Source organism: Bombyx mandarina, chromosome 13, assembly GCF_030267445.1.
Source record: "Bombyx mandarina strain Sakado chromosome 13, ASM3026744v2".
Taxonomy (NCBI): domain Eukaryota; kingdom Metazoa; phylum Arthropoda; class Insecta; order Lepidoptera; family Bombycidae; genus Bombyx; species Bombyx mandarina.
Genome location: NC_143220.1, coordinates 4800083 through 4825544, shown reverse-complemented (window position 1 = coordinate 4825544; position 25462 = coordinate 4800083). Strand labels below are relative to the sequence as shown.

At 41.4% G+C, this 25462-nt stretch overlaps 2 protein-coding genes and 1 long non-coding RNA gene across 3 annotated transcripts in view; 1 reads left to right on the top strand and 2 right to left on the bottom strand.

Annotated features, from left to right (window-relative positions):
* LOC114239698 (kin of IRRE-like protein 2) overlaps positions 1-25462 on the top strand; it is a 198986-nt gene that overhangs the window by 44372 nt on the left and 129152 nt on the right. Inside the window, exon 2 of the mRNA XM_028170043.2 lies at positions 17591-17758. Within this exon, the coding sequence (XP_028025844.2) occupies positions 17683-17758 (76 nt within the window). The 5' untranslated portion in view covers positions 17591-17682. The remainder of the gene's footprint in view (positions 1-17590; positions 17759-25462) is intronic.
* LOC149501594 (uncharacterized) lies at positions 9394-16097 on the bottom strand. The gene is made up of 2 exons (XR_016324074.1): positions 16016-16097; positions 9394-9847 (listed from the first exon to the last, which is right to left on the bottom strand). It is a non-coding gene; the product is annotated as an uncharacterized LOC149501594 (long non-coding RNA).
* Positions 12382-14261, bottom strand: LOC149501595 (uncharacterized). The gene has a single exon (XM_089732297.1). It carries the CDS (start codon positions 14195-14197, stop codon positions 12647-12649), a length of 1551 nt encoding a protein of 516 aa, XP_089588423.1. The 5' UTR covers positions 14198-14261; the 3' UTR covers positions 12382-12646.

Sequence of the window (25462 nt, the reverse complement as noted above, 5' to 3'; positions counted from 1 at the left end):
AATAACTCAGTAAGGATCTGTTAATGATTGTTTTTCTTTGCCGACTTTACAAAAAAGGAGCTTAATGATTTCATTGTAGTACCGCGTTTCTTTTTTGCTTAACGAGCTCACGACTCATCTAGTGTTAAGTGGTTACCGGAGCCCATAGACATCTACAAGGTAAATATCACCACCCACTTTGAGATATAAGTTCTAATTCTCAGTCCTATAGTTCAACATTCATTCCGCTCGCAACGCCGAATCCTCCCGATCTACTAACGGTGCTTTTAGGTACCTCAAGCACCGATCATCGTTCTTGTCAAACCCGTCGCTTGCGACGAAGGGCTCGGCGAGTAAATTAACCCACAGACACAGCCACTGAGCTTCTCGCCGGATCTTCTCAGTGGGTCGTGTTTCCGATCCGGTAGTATATTCTGTGGAGCACGGTTCTTGCTAGGGTTCGTGTTAGCAACAACGTCAGGTTTAAGCCCAGTGAGCTCACCTACTCGCCCGGATACGCTGAAATATTCTTTCAAGACCATCGGCTTAGGCAGGAAAAAAAATCTATAGTATAGCGGTTGCCCCACTTTTCAAAACCGGAACGCATTACTGCTTTGCAGCAGAAATAGGCAGCGTGGTGATAGGTTTGTAGATAGGTATGGGAGCTCACAAAGTACCCTACGACCATTGATTATGCAAATCCTATTTTTTGCGGCTTTGATTATTATTACACAATGTTATTCCTTCACCATAGAGTAATGGTTGAACATTTAGCACTTAATTCATTAAAAAAATTGGTACCTGCCTGCGTAGTTCGAATACGCCGCATCGCTCGATACGAATGTACTAGACGTTGTCCTTCAGACTACGACAACTTCAAATTTCGTGTAATGGATTCTTTGCTGATAATGCTTCTCTTACTTGTTAAGTTGAGAGATTTAAGTTGAATGATGTCATCATGAACAGAACTAAAAATATACACGACGGGTTTTCGGAAAATAGTTTTGTACCTACTAATCAATATTAAATACACGCTTTCCATGACAAATGCAATATCAGATTGTGTTTTTGTTGAAAAAAAATGCTTAATCAACTCTGTTTCTAAGAATCTCTCCAATTTGTAATTGGGTGTCCATTTGCAGGGTTTCATAGGAAAGCTTAGTTGGGTGGCTTGATGAAATAAAATTTAAATCCAATTAGAATTCTGACATTCACATTTTAATTAATTTTATATTTATTGTGTTTAAAGGTGTTATTTAAATTAAAAGTTCATGTTTTATAGTAAGGAAGATCAGATGCAACGACTTAAGTGTTATTAAGAGCCTGGTATAGAATTGTCTTATAAACTTATAGCTAAAGTAACTCTTCTTTTTCTCCACCTTATCCCACTAGGTGGGGTCGGAACAGCTAATTTTTCTCTTCTATTCCCTTCTATCAGCCGTCATCTCAACACTCACTCCTCTCTCCCTCATATCGTCATTCACACACTCCATCTATATCTCCTTCGGTCGACCTCTTCCCCCTCTCTCTTGCACTACCATTTTCATACATCTCCTAGTCACATGCATCTTCTCTCTACGCATCACATGTCCATACCACGGTAACCGTCCGTTCTTTAATTTGCAGATTACCGGGACTAAAGTAACTATAAACTCACAACAGTATCAGATGAAAACTAAATCCGTCTTTGTCTTTCACAGCACAAAAGAACAGAGTAAAAAATTCTAAAAACGCTCCGTCGTTTCCGAGCAATTGAAGTTCGTCGATTTTAATATTTCCATCGTTACTAAGTTATTCGCGATCGATATTTTTGCAGAGTTCGCATTAAATTTCGCATTCGCCCGCGGAAATCCGACGCAATTATTTGCCTTTGAGATGCAGTTCGGAACTTGGTACGCTCGAATATTTCAGCGCTCCACAATGCTGAGACTATGCGATGAGCTCTCGGCAAATAAAGATTTCTTTAGGAAATTATTTGTCTTACATTGTGGCGTGGGGGGAATAGCTTCGACTTATAATTTCGCGGTTCAAAGGCTCGGAAATATAAGAGAACGCGGAACCGTTATACGCGATTTTTATGCAATAGTTTTGCAGCAGCTCCCATGATTAAGGTAACTAAAACTGGTCGCCTAAGACCCAATTGCAACATGCCCATGTGCTTTGGATGCCAAACAGCTTACCAAGACCAAAAGAACAACATGTTGAACGATATTGTACCTGGAGGAAAACACGCTCGGTGTGCTTGTATCGAGTGAAACTAGTTTCGAAGAAGAAAATACGGATCTAGCACGTGTTCACGAATGACTAGCACCACATAACATTGCCCCGATGTATTGATACCAGTTTAAAAAGAGGAAAGTTGGAAAACATAATAAATAAGAGACTTCAACCTTAACGCCTTAAGGTGGAGCTTACATTACACTGACACAATGGTTTCTGTAACCACGGCAATTCATTTACATCTAAAGTTTATTCAACTTATTTTAAAAAATTAAAATAGGAATCGTAAAATTACGTTATACATAACTGTGTGTGTATATGTGTACATATGTACAGTGTGCTACGAAATAAACTGTTTTGGCCTTCTTGTGGACCGCCCTTTCAAATTAAGCAAAAATAGTTTAAGCCATAAAAGTTGTCGATTTTCGGTATTTCAGCCGAATTCGAATTCGCGTAACAGATTCTCGGAATCTGTTCCTCTCGGATACTCTGTCAATCATTTTATCGAAACTCGATTGTTTGAAACTTATTTATATCGTGATCGAGTAGGTGTTACGAAAAGAACTCACTCTTCTTTATATTATATATCTTGTTCTGAAATTGATTGTAGATTCTTTATTTGAAGGACTTCTACCATTTGATCTAGCTCTTTTTTATTTTCATTACTTTAATTTATGACGTTCCTAATAATTTCCAGTTTTGTGGTCAAGGAAGACGGAAGTGTTTTATCTAAAAAAAAAAAATTGCTCTTTACCTGGGTGCTTATTATCTATCTATACTAATAAAAAAATCTACAGTGGTTTTATATGGATGTTCCGTTATAACTACTGAACCATGCACCTGATTGACTTGAAACTTGATATACGTGTAGAAAATACATGTACTTAATGGATAGGTTAATATTTATATGAGTGTTGGACACCCTAGTAATAATGTTATTTTTAAATTCCCAGCGAAGCGGGCGAGTACGGCTAGTTTTTCTATAAAAATAATTCTCGACTTTTACTTTTCATTCCGCACAGAACGAAATTATCATATCTCAGTGAGGTCTGGCAGTTTGTTCGACTTGGAAGATCCCAGGTGCTAAATTAGCACCAGTCATCTTATTTACTAAAATTAGGCAGTTTTTTTTTATATCTCAATAGCAGTTTTGATGGCGTGCAAAAATGGAATTAACGTGTTTTAAATAGCAATTTTTTTTTAATCTTGTCAAAGATTAAAAACCGAAGACTGAAGAAAATTCTGTGCCTTCTTTAGTGTTTGATGTTTACTCTTTATTATCCGGAATAAATCGCTAATAGGGAGCGCTCAAATATATATATAGCTTGGTTATGTTTATTGCATAGTGATATGACAAGTGTATATCATTTGTATCTGTTCGTAGGGCGTATTTTGAGTCCGCACGGATAGGTACCGCTATCTTTTTTTTTATGATTGAAGTATTACTGGTGGCCCGGAGGCCTCTCCAGTTTCACTAGGACAGGTGGGCGAGCAAGGATCAGCCAGGAGAGGTACCGCTATCCTGCCCATGACTACTGCGCTACGTTCATACATTCCAGGCTTAAGAGAGACCTTTACACAATCCTAATTATCATTTAAATGTTGTTTTAAATGTATTACGTATATTGAGAGCCCATTGCGGCAAGCAGAAACCGCAACCGCGCACGTTTCTGAAACGCCGCCTTTGAGACAGACATAGCTCTGTTTCTCCGACCTCTCTGTGAATACTTTGGGTAACATTTTGGAATTATTTTATCACTTTTAACTGATTTAGTGTGTAAAGCGTAAAATATGATTTTTTTTATGCGAAAACGTGATGCTATGTTGGTAAATGAAGTTTTTTTTATTTATTGCTTAGATGGGTGGACGAGCTCACAGCCCACCTGGTGTTAAGTAGTTACTGTGAAGCCCATGTACATCTAAAACGTAAATGCGCCATCCATCCTTCAAACCGAAACGCATTACTGCTTCATGGCAGAAATAGGCAGGGTGGTGGACCGCGCGGACTCACAAGAGGTCCTACCACTAGTAAAAAAGTGCTATAGTGACAATATACATATAGGTATTTGTCTTAAACAATATTTAGACATTTTAAAAGTCGTAACGCCATTACATAAAGATCCCCCTGTAGTGGAGTAAGACCGGTGCAATATCAAGCCCTCGATTAAATCTACTTTTACGGCTTAATCTGGCATTCTTGATTTTCATTATATTGTTCCCAACGATTCGAATAATTTGCTGTTTTCATGGTCATGGAAGACTAAGGTTTTATTCAACGACATGGAAATATTATGGTAACAAAAACAACGGCAGTACGAAGAAAATTAAAAAACACCTTAATCGGAAAGATATTGGAAAGTAATGACTATAAAAAATGCGAGACAGCTGTTTTTTTTTTATTAGGTCCACGACTCGCGAAAATCGAAGAATTGGCCAAATACGGCTTGGAAACAAAAAATACATAGGTAATTAAGACCTTTTCTTTCATATACATCACATGGTTAATCCCATCACCATTAATCTTAACTAATTTATGCGTATTATCTATGCTCAATCTTTCATCAACCTCAAGACTTGAGGTCGGAATCTCGTATCGTATAATTGCCAACAGACCTTAAAATTAATAATGATGACTATTTCGCGGCCGTTGAATCTTGTTAGTTCCTATTTGTGTGGACTCATAATGAGCCACCACAATAACCGTGTAATGATATGAACATAGATCTTTCTGCCTAAATTCTCCAGTGTTTAATATAAACTTAGTATATCCGATTACAAACAGATCTGTAAATAACGTAGCATCGTTCACATCATACAAATAAGCGCCATACGCAAGATCAAATATCGTAAAATGACCTCAAATTAGGTAGATAAAATTACAGCTCTAATAAATTCGCTGAATCTCAAAGTTGCCGTTGCAACTACGAACTAATTCAAGACGCATCCCAAACTTTGTACATCAAAGAACTGAAGACTCGGCAGCGCGTAAGCGGCGAGCACCCGAAGCGCATTGGCTGTTGTTTCCTTCAGTTCATTAAGTATTTTCGTCGCGACACTCTACCGGAGTCGTTGTTAAGTGTGCCCCGGAGGGCCGCAGTTGGGGAGCGTCGCTTTTTCTTGAATTTTTAACATCAACTTAGCGGTGTAACTCGTGTCATAAGATTAAAGCGATTTTTTCAGAAATGTTATTTTCAACTATTTCATTATGAATTCGTTTCTTAGTCAGTGATAACCGTTTACAAGTATAGTGCTAAATTAACAGGACTTGTTTCTGAGTTAGAATTGTTTACTAATTAATAAAAAATCAGAACTCTCGACGAAATATTTTATGTTTGTAACAAGCATCTTTTGACGAGACAAGCTCATGTTGCCTATCAATGTTCTGAAAAAAACTTTTACCTACAACTGAAGTACTTTTAAAATTAAAAAGTAGGACCATTAGTGAGTCTGCACGGGTAGGTACCACCGTCCTGTCTATTTCTGCCGTAAAGCAGTAATGTGTTTCGGTTTGAAGGGTGTGGCAGCCGTTGTAATTATACTGAAATCTTAGAACTCATATCTCAAGGTAGGCGGCGGCGTTTACGTTGTAGATGTCTACTGGCTCCGGTAACCACTTAACACCAAGAAGGGCTGTAAGCTCGTCCAAACATCACCGGCATAAAAATATATAAAAAAAAAACATATTTTTTAGTATATGCTCCCATAAACGACCAATGGTTTAATTAACTACCTACAAAGAAAAAAAATTAGCAAACAATCATCGCTTATAAATTGCACCAATCATTATCAACTATATCTACATTATACAAGGGGGTGTACTCAGTAAGATAATGGGAAGCGGTCCGAGGTGTGTTATGATTTCTTCGGTAAGAATGGAGTGGGGAAATGAAGTACGGGGGGCCATTATAGGAAGCGCTTCTTGTTATGACTATAATGCTGAATTTAAATAGCTGCTATAAAGGTAATTCGAGGTAGATGATGCTTAATCGCATTTTGAATATGAAGGAAGGAACGGGAATTGTTCCAGGAATCGAGTTCGGACTTCAATGGCGTTCTAAAGTTCGGTTGATGGTTTTTAAATACTTAGATAATATAAATTTTAATCGGTGTTATTACTGGTGTGGTTTTTGGGTGAACCAAACAGTAAACCTGTCTGTGGTGTGTCAGTAAGTCAGACTGTGAAATTCGTTGCCGGCTGACATCCAAGTTTGCAAGTCTGTTTCTATTTTTAAATACAAGGTCACACAATTCTATCTCTCATCAACCGAACGATCATTGTTCTATATTCTTCGTATATACTGTGTTACTTGTAATATTTGGTATTCAAGCTTAATAATATGTGCTATGTGTATGTGCATTACTGTAATTCTGATGTTGTATTTGTTATTTTAGCTGTTCTACACACACTCATCACCTTTAATTATTATGCTCATAATACTCTCGCAGGTCTGCTGGAAGAGATTTCTTAAAGAAATAAGCAGCGCCTTTGTAAATAATTTTCCTATTACTCTTTACTATGTGTTCTTTTTTTTTTTTGTTGCTTAGATGGGTGGACGAGCTCACAGCCCACCTGGTGTTAAGTGGTTACTGGAGCCCATAGACATCTACAACGTAAATGCGCCACCCACCTTGAGATATAAGTTCTAAAGTCTCAGTATAGTTACAACGGCTACCCCACCCTTCAAACCGAAACGCATTACTGCTTCACGGCAGAAATAGGCAGGGCGGTGGTACCTACCCGTGCGGACTCACAATAGGTCCTAACACCAGTCTTTTTTGCGTGTACATTAATAAATTAAAATAAATAAATAAACAAACCGTTGAAACAGTAAGCCATTGAAACAATAAGCCAAAATGGATGGATTGCCTGAAAGACGCTATGTGTGAGAGGGGAGTGAGCGAAGAAATGGTATATGATAGAGGAGTATGGAAGGAGAAAGCATGTTACGGCAACCCCCGGTGTTTGGGAGAAGGGCAGGAGAATGGTGATGAAACAATAAGCCATTTTCCATTTCGAATAGTTGTTGCCAGTATAGCTAAGACTGCGTCTATGTATCTCAAGTATGTGATAGCATTCCTATTTGTCTATAGCACTAGCACAAGAACCCGCCTGATCGTCTACCGGACTATCGTCAAAAATATACTGGACTAGTGATTCATCTTAATACATCTTCTTCTTGCTTCGGTTTCCTCAATACTGAGGGTCGTGACCACCTCCTCGCAACTGGAGTTTATTACGGACCATTCCACGCCATTTACCTCTATCTGCCGCTGAGTGTAGAGCACCGTGAACTGTGGTGTCGAGGGTAGTGCGGATCTGGTCAGTCTAACGTGTCGGGCCTTAATACATCTATCTGTTATTAAAAGGCGACTTATGTATTTGGGAGGTAGAATGATTCGAATATGTTAAGACTCGTTGATTTTTAAGAATTTGTTAGAAATTGAAATGCTTTTTAATATTTTATAACCTAGAACGCCATTCTGCCTATTTGCGAAGCGATCCGATTTTGAAGAAGTCGTGTTCTAAAGGATATGACGGCTAGTGTAGACCTCAAGTCTTAAGGTAGGTGGCGGTATTTATGCTGTGATGTCCATGGGCTCAGGCAGTCATTGAACACCAGGTGAGCCGTGAGCTCGTTCACCTGTCTACGCAATAATAAGAAAAAAGTCTAGCATCCAATCTATTTCATGAGATATGCATTCAATCAAAATGGGCAAAGCCATTAATCTTATCCATGAACTCATCTACCGCAATGTCCACTGAAAAGTTCTGTTAAAAACAGCGTCACAGGAAAAAGTAATTTGCCAAATACATTAAAGACGTCACAAAGTAGAACACGAGACAAATAGATATTTACAACCACAATTTACGTGGCTTACTAATCCGGTAACAGATATCTCGATGTACCAAGATATAGGTACACGGTGGCAATTTAGAAAGACGAATAGTTATCGTCCGGCTCTCTTAAGGAAATATGAAGATTAATGGGCTATGGAGCTGAGCGTATGTGTTCTTGTTATGGGATGTTTTTAATGAAGTTTGTTTGAATTTCGAGATTTGAAATTCAAGAAAGAAATTGTTGATACAAAAGCTTGTATAATATCATATATTCGTATTGTGCTATTTTCTCTTCTTTCGAATATCGAGCTGTGAATTATAATATTTGGATTTAGATTAAAAAAAATAGTATCTTCATAATCAATAGCTTACATCTACAATATGTAAGATACGGTTATAAATTTGACGTGCTTAATTTAAAAAAGTTAAAAACAGTACTTTATGTTTGTGAAGCTGTAGCTATTGCAGGTTTTTTTATTATTATTGCTTAGATGAGTGGACGAGCTCACAGCCCACCTGGTGTTAAGTGGTTACTGGAGCCCATAGATATTCACAACGTAAATGCGCCACCCACCTTGAGATACAAGTTCTAAGGTCTCAAGTATAGTTACAACGGCTACCCCACCCTTCAAACCGAAACGCATTACTGCTTCACGGCAGAAATAGGCAGGGTGGTGGTACGCACCCGCGCGGACTCACAAGAGGTCCTACCACCAGTAAAGTATGAAAGCAATTTGCCTAAAAATTTAATCGCCCTAATTAAATTTCGAAAATTATTATCATTTTGGTAAGCTATTTTAATACTGTTACATTTTGTCGCTTTCGCAGGCGTGAATTTATTTTGTGAGCCTGCTATAATATGAATCGTAGTACTTGTTGGGTACGCAGCACGTCACCCGTGTCGATAAGGCGAGTGACGCCAACCCAGGTTGGACGGGTTTATGAATCTTATAAGATTTCTTGAAATCCTATAAGACGCCGGATGCCCGTCTCGTGGCGATTATTCGTGTCGATCTGAAGCAGTCAATGTGAGGGTCCTGAGGTGTACGATATCGTACAAGCTCACTCGAAATTAAAACTCAAAACTTTGCAAATTAACGTAAACCGAGCCGACCGATCTGTCAATACAACCGAATTCAATAACCGACGATCTTTTCAATGGTCTTCAAGTCTTCAATAAATCTTTAATATTTCAATAAATTCTTCGAGGCGCAGATGTCTTTACTCGTGCGTTTTTTGGTGATCTTCGTTCGGAGGGTCGGCGGCTGGCGGTTGGCAGGTAGTCGGTCGAGGGTCGGTCGGTAGGTCGGCAGGTACCTGACAGCGTCGCAGGGTCGCTTAACTACCTCGGAATGTTACCCTACAGAGATCTCGTGTAAAATACGGCTCTCGTCGAGATCATTTTCACTATGATCGGCTCGGTTTATTCGTTATATCTATTTATTTAATAAATGTATATACTAATGCCTTATACTTAACTATTCTATGTTGTAATCCCTATCGATACATATAACTTATTCTATGCTAAATCTATATTACGCGCCCGTATAAACAAAATACCCGGTCCTGAACACAGATAAATGCTGTTTGCTACATGGTTTCGGGACGCGGGCTGGACGCGTGTTCACTTATGTTAATATGCTAATCTTAAAACTATCGGGAATAATAAGGCAAAAGTGTAGACTATTTATTACAAAGCAACTTACGTTCTATTCTTAGTAAAATATATGTGCACGTTATCTATATCCTTATCTATCTATATGCACTCTATATAATTTATCTATTTGTTATAACTCTATGTCTATGTAACTCTATGTCTATATACGTATCTATATAAATCTATTATAAATTCTATTCAACTTATTCTATAATTGTGGGGCGACGCCGCTGTCGCCAACATCCTCCCCCTCGTGCGTAGCACCGACTCCTTGTAGTGGCGACTCTATGGGCGTGGGCTCGTCGCTCGTTGCAGGCACCAGCAGGATCATCTTGGAGGCAGGTCTCTTAAGCAGACCGCCGCTCGTTCTGACGTCGACGGTTCGTACACGGTTGTCGGGGCCTGGGTAGGTGTGGACAACTTGCCCGCGCGGCCATGTGTTGCGTGGCAGCGTGGAGTCCACTATGAGGACGGTATCCCCACACTGCAAGTCCTCGCCGGCTGCTCTCCCGTCGATCTTCCTGGGCAGCAGCGTAGGCAGGTATTCCTTGACCCACCTACTCCAGAAGTGGTCCGCCATACGCTGCGCCACTCTCCATGTCCTTTTGCCGGTCAGGTCTTCGTCTCTGTAGTCGCCGATGCTCGGAGCTCCGCAGGATCTCCCTATGAGGAAGTGGTTCGGCGTGAGTGCTTCTGACTCCCAACTGTCTTCCCTGGCGACGAGCGGTCGCGAATTGAAGACGTGCTCCGCCTCCAACAGAAGAGTGTGCAGAACTTCTTCCCTCGGGTGTCTTTCCTTCAGTGCGACGGCCAGCGCGGTCTTCACGGACCACACCAAACGTTCCTATGCGCCTCCCATGTTCGGCGCTCCTGGCGGGATGAACTTCCATTTTATGTTCATCTGAGCGGCCCGTGACACGACGTCTGTTTCACTTGCATTCTCGATGGCCTGCTTGAGCTCCTTGTTGGCGCCGACGAAGTTAGTCCCATTGTCGCTGTAAATGACTTTGGGCGTTCCTCGCCGGGCGGCCATCCTGCGCAGCGCTAACAGCATTGAGTCTGCCGTCAGTGACGCTGCTAGCTCCATGTGAACTGCTCTCGTGATGAGGCATGTGAACAGCACGCCCCACCTCTTCTCGTGACGTCGTCCTACAGTCACCGTCATCGGCCCGAAGTAATCGACGGCAGCACAGGTGAATGGCGGCGCTCCATGTCGTAGCCGCTCTATAGGCAGGTCTCCGGTGGGCGGTCATCGTGGTGTACTCCGATAGACCTTGAACCACTGGCATCGGACGGCCGTCGCTCGAATGATCGTTCATCACCGTTGCGTGGTTACCGTGCTGGAACGCCTCGTGATAGTGTTTGATCAGTAATCTCGCTATCACGTGCTTCCCGTCCAGTACGATCGGTCGCTGCGGTCTGCATCTATGTATTGCGCTGCGTCGATACGTCCGTGCAGGCGCAGCAGGCCATCCTCCATCACGACGTCGAGCCGTCGCAACTTGGGGTGACGTTCGGGATCTTGGCTGCCTCTCAGTAGCATCTTCTCCGCTTCCTTCAAGTGGATTGGATCAAGCAGAAGCCACGCTTCTTTAGGTGCTTCCGGGGTCCTTAACTTCCATGTCGATCAGGGTTGCTTCGTTCGTGTCGTCCTCCACGTGGGATCTTGCTGCTTCAATTGTCTGGAAACGCAGGCGCTCTCCTTCCGGGGTCGACACAGCTCGATAAATTGGAGGACCCTGGCTGTTGCTCTCAATAACTTGACCCAGCTCGAGAATCTGTGCGGATCGGGCGTGGGTCGAGCGACAGCGGTCCTCGCCGTGGCGACCAGGAAGGCCTCTGTATCTTCTCCAGACGGTTCTTGCTTGAAGGTTCACGGCTTGGGCCAGCGCGATTCATCCCACGTCAGGAACTCGGGTCCATTAAACCACCGATGCGTGTGGTCGAAATCCGCCGGCGCCTACCTAGTTGCGTCGTCTGCTGGGTTTTGCGAGCCAGGCACCCATCGCCATTCTTGGGGCTTCGTTGACTCTTCTATCTCGGCGAGTCGGTGCGCGACGAAAGGTTTGAACGTGCGTGGGTCGGTCTTTATCCATGTCAGGACTGTACTGGAGTCAGTCCAGTACGTCCTTACACCGACTGCGATGTCCAATTCGTCCGCTATCGCCTGCGCCATCCTTGTCCCCAGCAGCGCAGCTTGCAACTCCAGCCTTGGGATGGAGACTGGTCTCAGTGGGGTCACCCTGGCTTTCCCTGCTAGAAGCGTGACGCGGTAGGTGCTCTCGTCTGTCTTCCGACGCCAATAGACTGCACACGCGTAGGCCTTCTCGCTGGCGTCGGTGAACGTGTGCAGCTCCCCCTCAGTGCTGCAGCACGAGAAGCACCTTGCTATTCGGAGGCCTTGCAACATGCTGAGGTTCTCCATGTAGCGTTTCCACGCCACCTCGTCCTTTTCCAGGATGACGTCGTCCCAGTCGATCCCGCTCCGCCAAATGCTCTTCTCATTTGGTCGGGGTTCGTGCTTCTATATCCTTTGAGTCTCCTGGATGGATCCAGAATATCATCTCGTCCGACTCGTAGAACCACCGCAGGCCCAGGGTCTTTTCTTCCTTCGACCCCAGCTCTATGTCTCCTGGGGTCACACCGCCTGCGAGGCTCGCAAGAATGCAGCGCCTTCTATTGCCCAGCCTCTGAGCTCGAATTTCGCTCCACGGTGGACGACATCCACTTCGCTGGCTATGGTTATAGCCTCTTCTTCCGTCTCGAAGCTCTGCAGGTAGTCGTCCATGTAGTGGTTTCTTTCTATTGCCCGCGCGGCTTCTGGATATTTATGTCTGTACTCGTCAGCATTCTTCTTTGTAACGAACGACGTCGTGCTCGGTGAACAGGCCGCTCCGAATATGACCGAGGTCATTCTATACTCTTTTGGAGCGGCCTCGCATCAATCTTCTCTATAGAGGAATCTCAGGCTGTCGCGGTCCTCGTCCCTGATCCTTATCTGCAGGAACCTCTCCTTGATGTCCGCGACAACCACGACGAGCCTTTTTCGGAACCGCAACAACGCTTCGAACAGGGATTGTAGGTCCGAGCTTCGAAGCGGCCGTCATCGCGTCTCCAACCATTGTCGTCCTCCTTCTACAAGATGTCAAACGCCTTCGCCTCCATATCCGTACTCGGACGCTTGGGTGGGACTCTATCGTGAAGTGCTCCTTCACCTGTCTGTCCAAGGCCTCTTCGCGCATCGATACATGGGCGCAGGTGAGGAAGTTGACCTCTTTTGCATTGCTGTTGTCGAGGCCGTGTAGCACCCATCCCAATTGGCTGAATGAGGCTACCGGCTGGTTCCTTCTGCCCCTGAGCGTCCTCCTGGCGGCGATGAGTCCCCAGTTGTCCTGCCCAATCAATAGTTTGGGGGATTGTTCCTCGTAACATAACTGGTCCGCCAGGCTCTTCAGGTGCGCGTAGCCTACGATGGTTTCCCTTTTCAGTCGCTGGGGTGCAAGGCTCAAGTCGTCCATGGTGCGCGCTCCGACGATCGTCCTCTTCTGTCTTTGGTGAAGCCCTCGAACTCGGATGTCAAGCTTCATCGAGTCCTTCTTTGTTAGGGTCTTCCCGCCCACGGTCTCGAGGCGGAGCGTCTCTTTGGGTCCCTTCAGGCCGATCTGCTTCGCCACGCTCGAGTCCAGGAGAGTTACCGTGGAGCCTTCGTCCAGCAGGGCCAGCACCGTCGTCGATCCCGATGGCCCGTACACTTCAACGGGCACCATCTTCAAGTACGCCCTGCTGATCTGTGTGCAGTTGATGGAAAGTCGCACATTGTTCGCGATTTCCCTGTTCTCTGCTGGCTCTGTCTCCGGCTTCTCGTTGTGTAGCGAGTGGTGATGCCAGCGCTTGCACGTGTGGCATGGCGGTCGTTGACATGTTTGCTTCCGGTGCTTACCGTTGAGGCACTTGTAACATAGGCGCGACTCCTTGGCCATTCTCCATCGTTCCTGCACCGTAGCTCCCTTGTATCTCGGACAGTCGTACAACGGGTGTCCTTCCTTGCACTGCGGGCACGCTGGCTTGTCTATTATTGCTCTGTCCGAAGTTGCGCGCTCGGTAAAGTCGGTTGTGGCGTGCGTCGCCTGTCGCCTCGATGGTTGTCTTTTTGTTGCCGCCTCGGCCACGGCGTGTGGCCTGCACCGGTCCGCCATCTTATTCAGGAAGCCGCACATCGTGTTGAGGTCCGGGTCTCCTTCAGTTTTATCGATAATGTGGTCGTACCACCGGAACCTTAGGATGGTCGGCATCTTGTCGACGATGCTCTTCAGCAGTTCGGGCGACATCAAATATTGGGGTTTCCGCAGCCCCCTGATCGCTGCGACGGTATTGTTAACATTGCTCGCCAGTGAGCAAATGTCGTAGGCGGAGTCACTTATCGTTGGAAGTCTTCGTATGCGGTCTAGCTCCGCTAAGACTAAAGCGTCCGCCCTTTCATAGCACCTCCGCAGTGATTCCATTACTTCCTCCGGTGTGCTCTCGGAGTACAACTGGCTGCGGACTCCTTCCCTGGCTTGTCCCTTCAGCGCTCTTCTCAGCCGCGCCATGTTTTGAGCGCTTGAGAAGACAGCCTTGAAGGCCAGCCACTCCCTGCAGTCGCCTTCGAACGTCGGCAACTGGTGCATGTAGTCGGGTTGTGGCGGCAGCTCCTTGGTCGTTGCGCTTCTTACTGCTTCCACTATCGCCTTAGCCAGGTCCCTGTTGCCGCACTCTTCCATGTTGGCCTTGCTGACGGGACGGTTCTCAATGTGCTCGCCTGCGGGCTCCTTGTCCATACTGCCCGCCGACGTCTGGACCCAGGCCCTGATCTGATCATCCCGGTCCTTTGGCTCTTCTATAATGGAATCATCGTCGTCTTCGTTTTCGGCCTGTATCAATTCCAGGCGGAGTCTGGCGGCTATAGTGGCTGCTCGTGCTTCTATCAATTCTTTTTCCGCCAGCTCCGCTCTCGATGCCAGTTCCTTACGTCGTAGCGATTTCTTCGACGCGGGTCTATTTTCACCACGTGTCCGCGTCGTTGTCTCTTCAAGTTTTGTGTTCTGGGTCGTACCGGTCGCGGAGCTCTCGTATGTTTCGTACGACGTCGCTTCTGTTGCCTCCGGACTGGATTCTTGAACCGCAGGTTCGAGTGGCTGTTCCCTCGATGATCCCTTGTTGCTCCTGGTGATCGGCATCGTTGAATAATCGCTGTATCCGGCTCGAAGGACCAGCTGTTGGGTACGCAGCACGTCACCCGTGTCGATAAGGCGAGTGACGCCCACCCAGGTTGGACGGGTTTATAAATCTTATACGATTTCTTGAAATCCTATAAGACGCCGGATGCCCGTCTCGTGGCGATTATTCGTGTCGATCTGAAGCAGTCAATGTAGGGTCCTGAGGTGTACGATATCGTACAAGCTCACTCGAAATTAAAACTCAAAACTTTGCTACTGAACGTAAAACCGAGCCGACCGATCTGTCAATACAACCGAATTTCTTCTATGTTCAATAACCGACGATCTTTTCAACAGTCTTCAAGTCTTCAATAAAAATCTTTAATATTTCAATAAATTCTTCGAGGCGCAGATGTCTTTACTCGTGCGTTTTTGGTGATCTTCGTTCGGAGGGTCGGCGGCCGGCGGTTGGCAGGTAGTCGGTCGAGGGTCGGTCGGTCGGTCGGTCGGTCGGTCGGTCGGTCGGTCGGTCGGCAGGTCGGCAGGTCGGCAGGTCGGCAGGTTGGCAGGTAGTCGGTCGAGGGTCGGTCGGCAGGTCGGCAGGTACCTGACAACGTCGCAGGGTCGCTTAACTACCTCGGAATGTTACAGAGATCTCGTGTAAAATACGGCTCTCGTCGAGATCATTTTCACTATGATCGGCTCGGTTTATTCGATATATCTATTTATTCGCTAAATCTATATACAAGAGCCTTATACATAACTATTCTATGTCGTATTCCCTATCGATACATATAACTTATTCTATGCTAAATCTATATTACGCGCCCGTATAAACAAAATACCCGGTCCTGAACACAGATAAATGCTGTTTCTTACATGGTTTCGGGACGCGGGCCGGGCGCGTGTCCTTTTAAGTTAATGTGCTAATCTTAAAACTATCGGGAATAATAAACCAAAAGTGTATACTATTTATTACGAAGCAACTTACTTTCTATTCTTAGTAAAATCTATGTGCACATTATCTAAATCCTTATCTATCTATATGCACTCTATATAATTTATCTATTTGTTATTTATCTATTTGTTATAACTCTATGTCTATGTAACTCTATGTCTATATACGTATCTATATAAATCTATTATAAATTCTATTCAACTTATTCTATAATTATGGGGCGACGCCGCTGTCGCCAACAGTACTTATATATTTTATGTACATACGTGACTATAGAGGCTATTGACATTGTGCGTCACCTGAAGTTTAAATTGCGGTTAAAAATCATGATCTTAATGCTATTGTTTTTCTAACACCATTGTCTTAGTTTTCGATAAATGCTCTTGAAGAAACTGGGGCCTTCTAGTTTTCATATTCATTATACCTACCCGTCCCGAAAACAAGCAACTACGCTATAATACCAATGCTAGAAATAGATTTTTTTTTTCTGAGAAATTACGTGATAAACTAAATTCACGAATGATTTCTACGATAGTGAATTCTTCGTCTGATGTCGTTCATGTAACACCAAACTGCGACATAAAATCACATCGGGTACATCACTCGTAATGAGGACTCCATTGAGCGGTTGGTGATGCAAAGGAAAGTCGAGGGCAAATGATCTTGCGGACGATCTCCAACACGATGGACCCACCTCATAAAATCTGTGACTCACTCCAACATAAATGATTGCTCTCACTCTGCGAAACACCGTGCCACATGGAGTCGCATCGCGAGAGCATCGGTATCGCAGGATCCGACTGATGCATGACCACGACCACTCTGTCAAGAGTGTACGAATAGGAAGAAGAAGAAGAATAAGTATTTGTCGTCATACGATCATTCATATTTAACTACCAATAAGAGCGAAAAAACTCATTTTCAACAAATTTCCAACCTTGAACATAGAAAATTCACGCGGACCGTCAGGCCATTTTTTTTTTAAATTGATAAACATCACAAAAGAAACTTTGTTAAATTAACACAGAGTCCGTTTCGTCGGTGCGCAGAAAAACGTAAACGCCAGATATAACATTACAAGACAGTCGTTAGCGTAATATTCGAATTTAAAATTATGAAAAGAAAAAAAAAACATAATTCGTTTAATTAATTTAATTAAACTCTTACTAACTCTACTCACTACTCTAACATCAGTTACTAACATAGATTATAACTAATTCTTACTAACAAAATGTTACGGTTTTAAAAACAAAATATTGAAACAAAGTATTAAAAGGTTTTATGAAACCGCGGTAAAAGTAAAACTTTTTTTGACGTTATAGACATTTAACTCTGACAAACAACATTTACAGTAAACACTGACAAAAACAAAAAAAATAGCGTGGAGCACTGGCACAAATGAGTAATAGTTTATACACTACACGGTCAGCTGCTGCGAACTATAGGCGCCGCCATATTGGCCTTGGCTGCTCTTACGAGCGCCTTTCACTTTATCCCTATTCCTCAGCTGACCGTCACGCGACATGCAACACACAGACGAAAAAGTTTGAGACGATGTAACAAAAGTTTCACTCTAATAAATAAATACAAAAAATTAAAACTTTAAAATTAATAGTAACGTGGGAAATTTCGAGATCCATATTATTATGCATGAATTTCACAATTTCGCAATAATGAAACTAAGCACAGAATACTGTAATACGATAATAAACAAAAAACTAAAATGAAACCTTTCATTACAGCGCGATGGATAGTGAGCTGAATCGAAGTGAAAATAAACAAAGATGTGAGTTCACATAGCTCGACTCGAGGTGCGGCCGGTGGAAAATGTAAAATGGCGTATGTGCGCGTCGGAGCGGCACGGTCCATATCCCTGTGGACATTAATACTTGGATGCTTCGATATAGCTGGTACGTACGTTTTTAAATTTATTTCTGAAATCAAGTTTACGTAGAAAATTTAGTTATATAATATATATTACTAGCCTTACTCGCCCGCTTTGCTGGGCATTTAAAATGAACATTATTATTTATTGTCATTATTTAATAATAATATACTATTGCAGTATGTAATTTTTCTCAGAATAATATAAAGAACTAGCTGTACTCGTCTGCTTCGCTGGGCATTTAAAATTAACATTATTATTTATTGTCAATATTATTAGGGAGTCCAACACTCATATTAATATCAGCCTATCTATTAAGTACATGTATTTTCTACATGGATACCAAGTTTCAAGTCAATCGAATGCATGGTTCAGTAGTTATAACGGAACATCCGTAAAAACCACTGTAGATTTATGTATTATTATCGATTAGGGGTTTTATGACCTGGTAACTAAGACCTTTAAGTCATGTCTTATTTTAATTTATATTCTTATTTTTATGAAAAATGATAATATGGAGTTAAATGAAATTGAGATAGTATGGGATGAAATATAATCTCAGTAAAATGGCTTTGTTTCATTTTCCAACATTTGTGCACTTTCACAGATATTAAACAGTTAATAAACCACCGTTATTACACATTTAAACCTGAAAAAACACTAAATAGACAAAATAAAACAAATCATACAACTTCATTCCTCGCGTTCCCGCCAAAAAGTCCAGAAAATTTAGTACATACGGATGGCGCAGAGTATCTATATATTAATACGTGAAGCAAAAACTTTGTATCCCTTTTTATGAAAATTGCGTGGACGGAGGAGCATGAAATTTCCCACACTTATACAGAATATAGAGAAGGAGTGCAGAATGTTAATATTTTTTTATTAATTAAGCACAAAAAATACATTAAATCAATAATAAAAACATTACACACGCTACCATGTATTTGATACACACACGCATGCATACTATTTGTTTAATGTCAAACTTTTCTTATTGTTTAAAATCTATGGTCAAATTGAGAATAGATTAGTTATTGTTTGTCTTTATTAATATTTGTCAAAAGTGTAGTCTTGGCGGAATCTGTGATTCTATAATCACACAAGTATAATAATAGACTTTGACAACAAAATCATAATAGTGTACAAACTTAAAATTTCAATTAATTATAGTCGAATTTAGACTAGCGCCGGACCACTAGTTATTGTAAATACGAAAAGTATCATCTTCCACGGTTTTCCTTTGAATAATGTCGCGTCCAATGGACACTAATAACGAAATTTATTATTATACTAAAGGGAACGCGTTCCACTTAATCTTCTTAGATAAATAATCGTAGCTATTCACAAAAACTTAAACGATATCACACAATAGGCGGTCACTCAATGGTATCAAGAAGGTCGCGACAATGCTAGGGATAAAGATTTGATTTTCCCTTTTGGCTACGAAAAAAAACATCACTGTAACCATAATTTAAATAACCTATAAAAGAGTCGCATCTTGAGTTTGAATGCTCTGCAAATTACCAATAAATATTAAAATAAGGTTTTACTTGTAAATAAAATGGGGTCACGTTTCCAATAAATGGGGTAATAATGTCTCATGTCGAAAGCTTATAAACGTGTATGTTTTATTAGTATATGTTTACGTCTTAATAAGGCAATTTTGTGTCGAGGGAAAATGTCGAATCTATCCGATGTCAACAATGGTACACGTTTTGAGCTTGAGCGATTTTATTAGTACTATTTAACTTTTAATTATTATTATTAAAGTCTACTCGGTTATTGTTAGAGAGTTTTGTTTATTTTTGGTATCTGCTCCCATATGAGTATTCGAACTGAGGAATTATTCGGGAGAATCCTTCCTCCACCTCCTCATTCCTGATTTTCGAGGGAAACTCAGACCGATTTTAATGCCACTTATTGAGAGAAGCGTCTAGCAGTGATAATTGTAGTCTCTTTGATGATGAGTAGAACTACTACTATCAATAGTTTTCATAATTTTTGACAACAACTCCAACCTTTCATTATAATTGTACGATTCTCAACTTTTCACACTTTAATATTTCCATTGAACAACCTAAAATTTACGAACCTTTCTAAATAACGCTAACAGCTTATCGTTTACACCAATCCTCAAAGGGCGCGTAGGCTGAGGTAATCTCTTTAAACAATAAATCTTAACTCATGTGCTCCCGTAACAAAGATGCTTACATAACATATTATATAACGGATATTGTTTTAACACGTAATATTGAAAGCGTCATTGATTGTATTAAACTGTTCGTATTCAGTGGTGGCAGAGGTTAAATAACCGTTAATATAATAATTGGTTTGTATATTACATGTATAGAGCTTCAGTGTTTGTTGAGTGGAGATTTTTTTGTTTATTTCAAAATGAAAAGATATAAACTTTTAATTACCTTTATTTTATTTCACAAAGTTTTCATTGCTTTTGTTTACGCAGACAGCCATCTTGAATTAGTTTACCATTTTATATGATAGGGTTGCCAACATTAAGTATAAATGCTAATTTAATACAATAATTTGAGAGATCCTAGAGATTTTTTCGACATAAAGTACCATTTTCTTTCTTCTTTTTCTCCACCTTATCCCACTAGGTGGGGTCGACACAGCTAATTTTTCTCTTCCATTCTCTTCTATCAACCGTCATCTCAACACTCACTCGTCTCTCTCTTTCATATCGTTATTCACACACTCCATCCATGTCTTCTTCGGTCGACCTCTTCCCCCTCTACCTTGCTCTACCATTTCCATACATCTCCTTTTATACCATTTTCTTTCAAGGTGTTGAATGATTATCCCAGTCCATAGACATTACATTATTGACCAAATTTGACACAAGTAAGTGAAAGTGGTGACTAATTTGAATAAGGACTACGCATCTGGGGATTTCGTATTAAAAAAAAAAAACAGTTTGTAGTATTAACTATATTACCGTATCTATAAAGTATCTGTTCTACACTTGAAACTATTTTCTGACTGAAACTAAAATTTGTGTCAATGAAAGTACAGTATTTCAAACATCAAAATCGATGCAGTCGAAGGATACGGCGACATTTTGTGATTCTCGTACTTATTAGTGAAAGCTTGAAAGAAACTTTCCATTGGCTTAAAATCATTGAAGATAAAAAGCAAAGCCGCACAAGTAAAACAAAAAAATCCAAAAACGTTTTTTTTTTCTAAAACATACAACAGCCTAGAAATAATGGAAGTGTTAGAACAGTGAACAAGCACGTATTAAATGAATATGAGAAATAAAATTAATCACAGAAATAAATCAGTCTTTAGAATTTAGTGGTACAAACCGTGTGTGTTTGTTAAAGCAGTTTCTGTGCTCATATCAGTGAAAATAATACTTCATTATATATTTTACTGGTGGCAGGACCTCTTGTGAGTCCGCGCGGGTAGGTAAAACCACTCCACCTATTTCTGCCGCGAAGCAGTAATGCGTTTCAGTTTGAAGGGTGGGGCAACCGTTGTAACTATACTTGAGACCTCAGAACTTATATCTCAAGGTGGGTGGCGCGCTTACGTCTTAGATGTCTATGGGCTCCAGTAACCACTTAACACCAGGTGGGCTGTGAGCTCGTTCACTCATCCAAGCAATAAAGAAATATTTTTTAAAGTAAACTGATCGCTTGGAATCTTTTGATTTACGAATGGAGTTCTTATTTCGCTGTGTATTTAATACAATTTGGATACTTTGAGGAATTCTTTTCATGTTAATTCAAGCATATTTGATATGTACATTTTTATTTTATAACTGAGTGCTACCAGATCAGAGTTCATTTTAGCTGAATACAGCCGACCTGGATGTCACCTACCTACATACACGTGGTTTAAGTATCGATTTTATTATATAACAGAAAGTCCCATCCTTGAAACTGGAACGCGTATGTATTCTGCGGCAGGTATCCCACGTCACGTTAGCAGACGCCCTTTGCTCCACCAAAGGTGAGACGAACTTAATAGTAGATAAAAATAAATTGTATGAGAAGCATAATATGGAATTTTAATTGTACTTTGTGGAAAGTACTTAATGGTAGTAGGTTGACTCTGCTCCTGGAATTGCTGACGTCCACGGGCGACCGTAACCACTCACTATCACGTGGGCCGCATTCTCGTCTGCCTACAAGGGCAATAAAAAAAAACCTAAAAAAGAAAACGAATAATATGCAAAATTTCCTGTCTCCTTGACTATATACAGAATAAATAATTTTTTAATCATGACAAAGGTCATAACGTGTGACCTCGGGCCATGTTAGCCGTAATACAGCTGATGTAAGGTGAGGTCGAAGGTCGCCTTTATTAACGGATGCGGGGAAAATTGTGTAACGACAGAATTTAGTGGTTGTTAAAAATTCAAGGTTTCGGATTTAATTAAAGGGATTGGTCAGCAAAGGTCAAAGGCTGTGGATGATTTTTTTCTGCACTAACTGTGTAGCCAATAGCTTTTGACCATCTGGCAATAAGATATTAGTGGAGAGAGAGAGATAATTTTTTTATTGTACACTTACTGGCGGTCGGACAACTTATGAGTCTGCGTGGGTAGGTACCACCACCCTGCCTATTTCTACCGTGAAGCAATAATGCGTTTCGGTTTGAAGGGTGGGGCAGCCGTTGTAACTATAGTTGAGAACTTAGAACCTATATCCAGTAACCACTTAACATCAAAATATATTATTTTTGTATAAATTTTTAATAATTTTATTTTGTAGTCTACGAAGATGTTATACTGTCGTACTAGTCTCAGCTATATTGCGTTGCCTTTACCTAGCGCGGTACCGATATGTAGTCAAAAGCCCAGTTGTATTAAATAGGGGCTCTTCTATCTTTAAAATCGGAACATATTGTTACTTCGCGGAGTGTATAAACAAGATGATTTAGCCGTGTGAGTTTACAATAGACTATATGACCGTATGTTCCATGGGGAATGCTCTGAGGAATTGTTTGAGATGATACCGGCATCTCGTTTTTACCATCGCACCGCCTGCCACCGGAGTAGAGTTCTTCCATACTACCTGGAGCCACTGCGGTCATCCACAGTGCGTTTCCAGATATCTTTTTTACCACGTACCATCCGGCTATGGAATGAGCTCCCCTATACGGTGTTTCCCGAGCGCTATGACATGTTCTTCTTCAAACGAGGCTTATGGAGAGTATTAAGCGGTAGGCAGCGGCTTGGCTCTGCCCCTGGCATTGCTGAAGTCCATGGGCGACGGTAACCACTCACCATCAGGTGGGTCGTATGCTCGTCTGCCTACAAGGGCAATAAAATAAAAAAACTACGGATATTAAAATATTATAGAATAAATGATTGTTCCTTCAGTTTCTGTGAGATATGGACATCATTAAAATTATCTTTACGATTTTATCTCGCGTTTTTTACTGCCATTACATTATTTTCCGATATATCAAATACTTTACAGTTTTTACGGTAGCCGATGACTGACGTGTCGTAAAATAGTTTTCATTAGAACATAATACAATAGTAACTTGATATACAATTAAGAGCCTCGCCCACTATTTATTTAAGGCCTTTTGATATCGTATGAACACCAAGTAAACAATATCATTAAAAATAAAACTACAGAGTACACGATCACGTTTCTTGACCAATTTCGTGACATCCAATAGTTTGTCACACTTAAGACCTCAAATTTAAATAAAGGTCTCAATAACAGTCTTATCGTTACAACCCCCGCAATCTAACTAGCGTCCTATTTAAATTAGGGTGTCGGGTTGATCCAATTAATGCTCGTGTTAATTTAATGATTGCTACAATCTTCGACAGCTGATGTCAAGCGACTTTGAATACATAATAAACTTTGCAGACTAATATAAGTGTTTCGTGGGAATGCAAACGAGTCATTTTGTTCGCGAGTAGAGAGAGATCTTGTGTTGCTATAGTTTGATAGTTGAAAGTAAAAATTCGAATACTTTTTTTTTTTTTTTTTGGGTTAGTAAGTTTTTTCTTAAGTAGATATGCTGGTATTTTAGGTTGAGAAGCCGTCATCCATGTTGGAAACCAATAACAAAATAATCTATAAAATTTAACTTCTTCTTCTTTTTCTCCACCTTATCCTACTAGGTGGGGTCGCCACATCTTATTTTTCTCTTCCATCAGCCGTCATCTCAACACTCACTCCTCTCTCTCTCATATCGTCATTCACACATTCCATCCATGTCTTCTTCGGTCACCCTCTTCCCCCTCTACCTTGCACTACCATTTCCATATATCTCTTAGTCACATGCATCTTCTCTCTACGCACCACATGTCCATACCACGCTAACCGTCCGCTCTTTAATTTGTTGAAACTTAAATTTAACTGATTTGGTAAAAGTGAAGCCAGAGCTTCCGAACGGAAAGTGCCTTGGAATAAACGATTAAAAGTTTCTTGGGTCACTCTCCGGTCCACTATCAAACAGTCCCATAGCAACGGCTATCATGGTAACTGGAGTCCAATGACTTAACTGAATGCCGCTACCTAACTGAAGATTAAAGACGACGTCTCATTGTATTGTATAACGGCTGTTTTACCTTTCAAACTGTAACACAGGTCTGCTTAATAGCAGAAATTTGAATATTGGTAATATTTATTCATCTGGATCTAGATAACGTCCTACTACCAGTAAATACCAGTTGGCGAACGCATAACGCTGGTATAATACTCAAAAATCAATGTTGCTTGATTCGATCGATGAATTCCTTAGTCACCTTTCTTGTGTCACTCTCTGGTCTAGGAGTCATATGGCAATGGTTATCATGGGCACTTTTACCATGCGTATTACAATGCCATGCGTATTGCCATGCGATGGTGTATAAATTATTCGTTTTGGATAGGATTTATGTAAAATCTATTCTAACTGAACGTTCACATCGCCAAATTTATCTATGCCAATTTTAATGTCTATCTAATGGTTTCGTAGATATCGCGATGAGCTATAAATGCAAAATACCCCTCACTCATCGCAAGGTCTATAAATATTAAAAGCCTATTCATACAAAGATAATCGAATAACTAGCACAGCACAACTAAAGTTTCGAATACCAAAACCAGAAGCAAGTACGGTTAATGGAAACAATAGTTTCAAACCTATACAATGCAGGATCGAGAGCCAATTACTGACTGAGTTTCTGTACGATTAAGGTCGTCTCCATTGGCTACAACGATCTAGAATTGATAAATGCACTGCAGTTCTTTCAACGGTAATTGGATCCTTGTGGACGACACCTTTAGTTCTCAAGGGTGGACGAGTCCACAGCCCACCTGATGTTAAGTGGTTACTGGAGCCCATAGACATCTACAACGTAAATGCGACAACCACCTTGAGATATATGTTCTAAGGTCTCAGAATAGTTGCAACGGCTGCCCCACCTTTCAAAACGAAACGTATTACTGCTTCACGGCAGAAATAGGCAAGGTGGTGGTACCTACCCGTGCGGACTCACAAGAGGTCCTACCACCAGTAAAAAAGGCTACTAAGGAAATATGATGAGGTTCTTTATGAGTCTCGGTTTGTGGTGATTTACTCGTATCACGTAGTTAATAAACATGCTATCGTAATATAAGCGTATTGTGAGTCCTCACGGGTAGAAAGCACCATCTTCTTTTGACCTGAAGCAGTAAAAAATAAATAAATCTCCTTTTATCTTCTATGATTTTGAGGCTAGGAATTGTGATAATAATTTAATTAATAGTGT